Source organism: Columba livia, chromosome 3 (assembly GCF_036013475.1).
Source record: "Columba livia isolate bColLiv1 breed racing homer chromosome 3, bColLiv1.pat.W.v2, whole genome shotgun sequence".
Classification (NCBI taxonomy): Eukaryota; Metazoa; Chordata; class Aves; order Columbiformes; family Columbidae; genus Columba; species Columba livia.
This window is the reverse complement of record NC_088604.1, coordinates 2,747,204-2,754,756: the sequence shown is the minus strand read 5'-3', so window position 1 is coordinate 2,754,756 and position 7,553 is coordinate 2,747,204. Positions and strand designations below refer to the sequence as shown.

Here is a 7,553-nt window from a genome sequence, read left to right as displayed (position 1 = left end):
GGAGCCAGGCGTTCTGGGGGACCAGGAGTTCGGGGGAGGGACTCAGGAGTTCGGGAGAGAACCCAGGAGTTCGGGAGGGGACCCTGGAATTAGGGAGGGGACCCTGGAATTCGGGAGGGACCAGGAGTTCGGGGGAGGGACCCAGGAATTCAGGCAGGGACCCAGGAGTTCTGGAGGGACCGAGGAGTTCGGATGGGAACGCTGGAGTACGAGAGGGACTCAGGGCTTGGGGAGGGACCCAGGAGTTCGGGAGCGACCCAGGAGATCGGGGAGGATCCAGGAGCGCACGAGGGACAGAGGAGATCGGGGGAGACTCAGGAGTTCGGGAGGGACGCAGGAGTTCGGGAAGGGAAAGAAGCTTCCGGGAGGGACCCAGGAGTTCGGGAGAGGACCCAGGAGTTCGGGTGGGACGATGGAGTTCGGGAGGGACACAGGAGATCGGGAAGGGACCCAGGAGTTCGGGAGGGTCCCAGGAGTTCGGGAGGGACTCAGGATTTCGGAGGGGGACCAAGGATATCGGGAAAGACCCAGGAGTTCGGGAGGGACCCAGGAGTTCTGCTGGGACACAGGAGTTCGGGTGGGACCCAGGAATTCGGGAGGTGACCCAGGAGTTCGGGAGGACCCAGGAGTTTAGGGCGGGGACCCAAAAGTTCGGGAGGGACTCAGGAGTCCGGGAGGGGACCAAGGAGTTCGAGGGGTCCCAGGAGTGCTCCAGAGACCGAGGAGTTCGGGGGGCCCCAGGCGTTCGGGGGAGGACCCCGGAGTTCGGGGGGACCCAGGAGTTCGGGAATGGACCCAGGAGTTCGGGACATGACCCAGGAGGTCGGCGAGGGACCCAGGAGTTTAGGGCGGGGACCCAAAAATTCGGGAGGGACCCAGGAGGTCGGGAGGAACCAGGAGTCCGGGAGGGGACCAAGGAATTTGGGGGTCCCAGGAGTTCTTGGTAGGACCCAGGAGTTCGGAAGGGACCAGAAGTGCGCCAGGGACCCAGGAGCTCGGGAAGGGACGAAAGAGTTCGTGGGACCCAGGAGTTCGAGAGGGGACGAAGGAGTTCGGGAGGGACCCAGGAGTTTGGGGGAGGACTCAGGACTTCGGGAGGGACCCAGGAGCCTGGGAGGGGACCCAGGAGTCCGGGAGGGACCCAGGGGAGGGACCCAGGAGTTCGACAGGGACCCAGGAGTCCGGAGAGAACCCAGGGGTTCGGGAAGTACCCGGGAGTTCGAGAGGGACGCAGCAGTTCGGGGAGGGATCCAGGAGTGCCCCTGGGGACCCTGGAGTTCGGGAGGGCCTGTTTCTGTACAGGGAGTCATGCTCAGCCAGGCCGGGCAATAGTGATGGGGGTAAGCGCTCAGCTCGCTCTTGGTCCTTAAGTCTTTAAGTGTTAGTCCTTTAAGTGGTAATTAGTTAATTGTTAGTTAATTAATTTTTAACTCCCTGTATTACAGGAGTGCCCCAGGAGTTCAGGAAGAGTGCCAGGAGTTATCGGGAGGACTCAGGAGTTCGGGAAGGGCCAAGGAGTTCAGGAAGGACCCAAGAGTCAGAGGAGGGACCCAGGAGTTCGGGAGGGTACCCAGGAGTTCGGGAAGCATGCCGGGAGTTATCGGGGGGACCCAGGAGTCCGGGAAAGACCAAGGAGCTCAGGAGGGACCCAGGAGTTCAGGAAGAGTGCCAGGAGTTATCGGAAGGAGCCAGGAGTTCGAGGAGGGGACCCAGGAGTTATCGGAAGGACCAAAGAGTTCGTGGAGGGGACCCAGGAGTTCGGGGGCGGACCCAGGAGTTTGGGGGAGGGGACCCAGGAGTTCGGGGAGGGGACCCAGGGGTTCGGGGGAGGGACCCAGGGGTTCAGGAGGGATCAAGGAGTTCCGGAAGCGTGCTGGGAGTTATCGGAAGGACCCAGGAGTTCGGGGAGGGGACCCAGGAATTCGGGAGCGACTCAGGTGTCTGGGAAGAAGCCAGGAGCTCTGGGGCACCCAGGAATACCCCAGGCATCCAGAAGTTCGGAGGGTACCCAGGGGAGGGACCCAGGAGTTCGGGAGGGAACCCAAGAGTGCCCCTGGGGACCCTGGAGTTCGGGAGGGCCCTGTAATTCTGGAGGGACTGTTTCTGTACAGGGAGTCACGCTCAGCCAGGCCGGGCAATAGTGATGGGGGTAAATGCTCAGCTCGTCCTTGGTCCTTAAAGTCTTTAAGTGTTAGTTCTTTAAGTGGTAATTAGTTAATTGTTAGTTAATTAACTGTTAATTCCCTGTATTACAGGAATGCCCTACGAACCCAGGAGATCGGGAGGGTCCCTGGAGTTCTAGAGGGACCCAGGAGATGAACAGGAAACGGAGGAGTTGGGAAAGGGACCCAGGAGTTCGGGGGAATGCAGGAGTGCCCCGGGGACCCAGGAGTTCGGGAAGGGACCCAGGAGATCGGGAGGGTACCTGTAAGTCTAGAGGGACCCAGAAGTTCGGGGAAGGACCCTTGGAGTTCGGGGAGGGACTCAGGAGTTCGGGGAGGGAGCCAGGATATTGTGAGGAAGCCAGGAGTTCGAGAGGTGACCCAGGAGTTCGGGGGAGTCCTAGGAATACAGGAGGGACGCAGGAATACCCCAGAGACCCAGGAGTTCGGGGGGGGACCCAGGAGTTCGGGAAGCGTGCCAGGAGTTCGGAGAGGGGACCCAGGAATTCGGGGGAGGGCCCAGGAGTTTGGGGGAGGGACTCAGGAGTTCAGGAAGAGTGCCAGGAGTTATCGGAAGGACCCAAGAGTTCTGGAAAGACCAAGGAGTTCAGGAGGGACCCAGGTGTTCAAAGAGGGGACCCAGGAGTTCGGGAGGGACCCAGGAGCTCGTGAAGCGTGCCGGGAGTTATCGGAAGGACCAAGGAGTTCAGGAGGGACACAAGAGTCAGAGGAGGGACCCAGGGGTTCGGGAAGGAGAAGGGGGTTCAGGAGCGACCCAGGAGTTCTGGGGAGGACCTGGGAGTTCTGGGGAAGACCCAGGAGTTCAGGGAGGGTTCTTGGAGTTCTGGAAGGGACTTAGGACTTCGGGAAGGGATACAGGAGATCGGTAGGGTCCCTGGAGTTGTATAGGGACCCAGGAGTTCGGGAAGGACCCAGGAGTTCAGGAGGAAGTAAGGCGTTTGGGAGCGATCCAGGAGTTCGTAGTGGGGACCCAGGAATTCGGGAAGGGACCCGGGAGTTCAGGGAAGGACCCAGGAGTTCACGGAAGGGACACACGAGTTCGGGAGAACCCAAGAGCTCGAGAAGAACCCAGGAATTCGGGGCAGACCCAGGAGTTCGGGACTAGGTGTATATAGAAATAACTGCTGAAAATAGCATTGCATTCAGAAGGCCCACGAATGAACGGGAGGGACAATTAATGCCTCACCCCCTGGGACACTTTGTTAATTAAATGAGCATTTCATGGGCAGAGCTCATCTGGGAAGTCAGCCCCTCATTACAGTAACGAGGAAGGGGGAGAAGAGCCGGACCTACTGACCACCCCCTTCTAACCTCCCAGGTACCACATGGGCCCAGCGCTGGCTCAGCCCACAGCACCCTCTATTCCCAGATGGTCTCCCATCCAAGTACTGACCGAGCCCGACCCTGCCTAGCTTCCCAGATCAGATGAGATCAGGTGTTTTCAGGGTGCTATGGTTGAGTATATGTATCTATGTATATCTATGGTCTCCCATCCAAGTACTAACCGGGTCTGACCCTGCTCAGCTTCCGAGATACAGGCTTCCTCAAGGCGCTATGGCTGCATATATATATATATTTAGGTATATAAATGATCTCCCATCCCAGTATTAATCGAGCCTGACCCTGCTTAGCTTCTCAGATCAGATGAGATTGGGTGTTCTCAGGGTGTTATTGCTGTATATATTATATATATATATATGTATGTATGTATGTATATGTTCCCTAAGTATATCCTGATAGTATCAGAACTAAACCCTTTTCCATGCTCATCCTGCTGTCCCCAGGACCCCCAGGTCCCTTTCCCCTACACTGCTCTCCAACAGGTCATTCCCCAACTTACACTGGAACCTGGGGTTGTGTTCCTGCCCAGATTCAAGACTCTACACTTGCCCTTGTTCTATGTCATTAAGTTTTTCCGTGCCCAACTCTCCAGCCTGTCCAGGTCTCTGGATGGCAGCACAGCTTCCAGTGTCAGCCACTCCTCCCAGCTTGGTGTCACCAGCAAACTTGCTGACAGTCACTCTAGTCCCTCATCCAAGTTGTTGATTAATATATTGAGTAACACCGGCCCCATCACTGACCCTTGAGGCGCTCCCCTCCGCTTCCCACAGCCCCTATAGAACTGACAGCCAAGCCGAACATGGTTCTTGGGGCTCTGAGGACATCACCGTATTTGAAGGAACACACAGAACCTATTATGTGTGAATCTGGTTTCCATTCGACAGTTAGAGCTGGAGGAACGCTAAAAGGGTGATTTGGCAGGTTTTACAATAAATTCTGTATTCTGAGCAGGAAAGCTTGCAAGAAGGGTATGTTTGCATTCATTATTGTCTGTGTATTTCGAACACACCAGCACCTCTTTCTAGCAAATGAAAAGGTGGTAAAAGATCCTTTCCCCAAAAGAACTGCTGTTTAGTTTTTCATAAAACAGAGAGAGCAATGGTAACTAATAGCAGATAAAACAGAGAGAGCAATGGTAACTAGTACCAGATAAAACAGAGAGACCAATGGTAACTAATATCGGATAAAACAGAGAGCAAAGATAACTAATACCAGATAAAACAGAGAGCAATGATAACTAATAGCAGATATAACAGAGAGACCAATGATAACTAATAGCAGATGTACTTGGTTTCAGAAACCGTTTGCTGAGGCCCCAGCTGGAAAATACAATAAATTCAGAGCCCAGTTTCATTCTGTAACCGGATCCCATGTTCACAGGTGCAAGAACCAACTGTGCGTTCCCTCTCCCGACCAGAAACTCTTGGCTGCTATGGACAGAAACTCCATTTATTTTTAAGGTTTTGCTACCGTGCTTGGTCTGACCTGCTGTTATTTTACCTATTTTTCTTGTATTTTTTTTTAACTTCAAGGCATCTTCCTAACCCTGGCACTCACTTGGCATGCTCTGGTGCTCCTCCTAAGAACACGTTCCTTGTTGAAATCTGACCTTTCAAAATAGTGCAGAGAGAACCCTTGTTCTGAACTAAAATAGTAGCTGCGAGGGTTTTCAGCTGTGACCATTTAAATGAGTGGTTTTTTTTGGTTGTTTTCTTTTTGCATCTTCGCGTTATAGTTTCATTCTCGGTCTTTGCAGTCAGTAGCTGCGATTGAGCTGTCTAATGGGGATAAATTGTAATACTGTTCAAATCATCAGATACTATCAGGATATACTTGAGGAATATATATATATATATACACACACACACATATATATATACATACATATACATATATATATATATATGAAAATATATACAGCCATACCACCCTGAGAACACCTGATCTCATCTAATCTTGGAAGCTAAGCGGGGTTGGGCTTGGTTAATACTTGGATGGGAGACCATTTATATACCTAAATATATATATATATGCAGCCATAGCACCTTGAGAATGCCTGTATCTCGGAAGCTAAGTAGGGTCAGGCCTGGTCAGTACTTGGATGGGAGACCATAGTATACATAGATACATATATACACCATAGCACCCTGAGAACATGCAATCTCATCTGATCTGGAAAGCTAAGCAGGGTCGGGCCCGGTCGGTACTTGGATGAGAGACCATCTGGGAATCGCAGGTGCTGTGGGCTGAGCCAGCGCTGGGCCCTTGTGGTATCTGGGGTGGATGAGAAGGGGGTGGTCAGTAGGTCAGAGAGGTTCTCCTGCCCCTCTACTCTGCCCTGGGGAGACCACACCTGGAATATTGTGTCCAGTTGTGGCCCCTCAGTTCCAGCAGGACAGGGAACTGCTGGAGAGAGTCCAGCGCAGCCACCAAGATGCTGAAGGGAGTGGAGCATCTCCCGTGTGAGGAAAGGCTGAGGGAGCTGGGGCTCTGGAGCTGGACAAGAGGACACTGAGGGGTGACTCATTCCTGGGGATCAATATGGAAAGGGGGAGTGTCAAGAGGATTGAGCCAGGCTCTTCTGGGTGACAACCAGTGACAGGACAAGGGGCAATGGGTGCAAACTGGAACACAAAAGGTTCCACTTAAATCTGAGAAGAAACTTGCTCCCGGTGAGGGTGCCAGAGCCTGGAACAGCACCTGTTTATATCCCCCCAAAATCCTGGCTGCAGTTTCCCTCTCCTGTTCCCCATTGGCTGGTACTTCAGGGTTTACAGACTACATACAATACCCTTTCCCTTATCAGTCTGTTTAAGGTATGGATTCCTGGTACTTTGGCTACACTTCCCCTAAATTAACTTGTAAATACAGGTATCAGTATGTATACAGGTATCAGTATATATTCCGGGAAGAGACTTCATTTTACATTAAGGATTCATAGTCCGATGTCTCTCAGTCCTTCCACCTAAATGAACTTGTAAATACAGGTATCAGTATGTATACATGTGTCAGTACATATTCCAGGAAAAGACTGTGTTTTACATTAAGGATTCATAATCTGATATCTCTCAGTACTTCCCCCAAAATTAACTTGTAATTAACTTGTAATTAACTTGTAAATAACTTGTAAATCAGTATCTATAGAGGTTTCAGTATGTATACAGGTACCAGTATATATTCAGGGAAAATACTGTGTTTTACATTATGGATTCATAGTCCGATGTCTCTCGGTCCTTCCCCCCCGCTGGGCTCAGGCACCAGGTCCTCAGTGATGTAAAACCCACTGGTTTTCGTTAAACATACCTTACAAACTCACCCACAAACACCATGCGGGCCCCCTCCCCCCCGATTCTCTAGGACTACATATCCTAGCATGCAACGCGTCCCCTGCAAGCATGCCCGCGCTCAGGACTACAACTCCCAGAGTGCACCGCGGCGGCGCGCCGGCAGCGGGATGGGCGGGGCGGCGCGGTGCACGCCGGGAGCTGTAGTCCGGGCAGGCGTTGGTCACGCACGGCGCCTCCTCCCGGTCTCCGCGCTCCGCCCCGGGTGTCCCTCCGCAGACGGAAGCCGAGCAGGGCTGGGGGCACCGGGGACGGCGAGCGGCGCGATGGGGGACTCTAAAGTGAAGGTGGCGGTGCGCGTCCGCCCCATGAACCGCCGAGGTGAGATCCCCTTGTCCCGCCTGTGGGTGTGAGGGGTCGGGCCTGAGGGGTGCGGGAGGCCGGGGGGGGCCGGCCCATAGGTGTCTATAGGGGCAGGTGTGTGTGGCTGGGGCGTATCGGTGTGTCCTGCCGCGGGGGGGGGGGGGGCTTCATATATATCCATATATGTGTACTTATTTACTTATTTACTCCTGTGCGTAGGTACAGGTAGGTTTGGGGGTGAAGCCGAGCTGCTTTCACTCCTGACGTTTTTCCTCAGCTCGCCCCGTTTTAAGGCTTTTTAAAAAATATATATATATAATTTTTTTGCCTCCTCCCCTCTGGATACACCCCCTTCCGCGCTTCCTACACCTGCTTTTTACAG

At 53.4% G+C, this 7,553-nt stretch overlaps 1 protein-coding gene across 2 annotated transcripts in view; it reads left to right on the top strand.

Moving 5' to 3' along the window:
- The first annotated feature begins 7,031 nt into the window (after positions 1-7,031).
- KIF13B (kinesin family member 13B) overlaps positions 7,032-7,553 on the top strand; it is a 128,166-nt gene continuing 127,644 nt past the window's right edge. For both annotated transcript variants that reach the window (XM_065055607.1, XM_065055606.1), the window contains exon 1: positions 7,032-7,189. In XM_065055607.1, the coding sequence (XP_064911679.1) occupies positions 7,135-7,189 (55 nt within the window). In that variant the 5' untranslated portion in view covers positions 7,032-7,134. The remainder of the gene's footprint in view (positions 7,190-7,553) is intronic.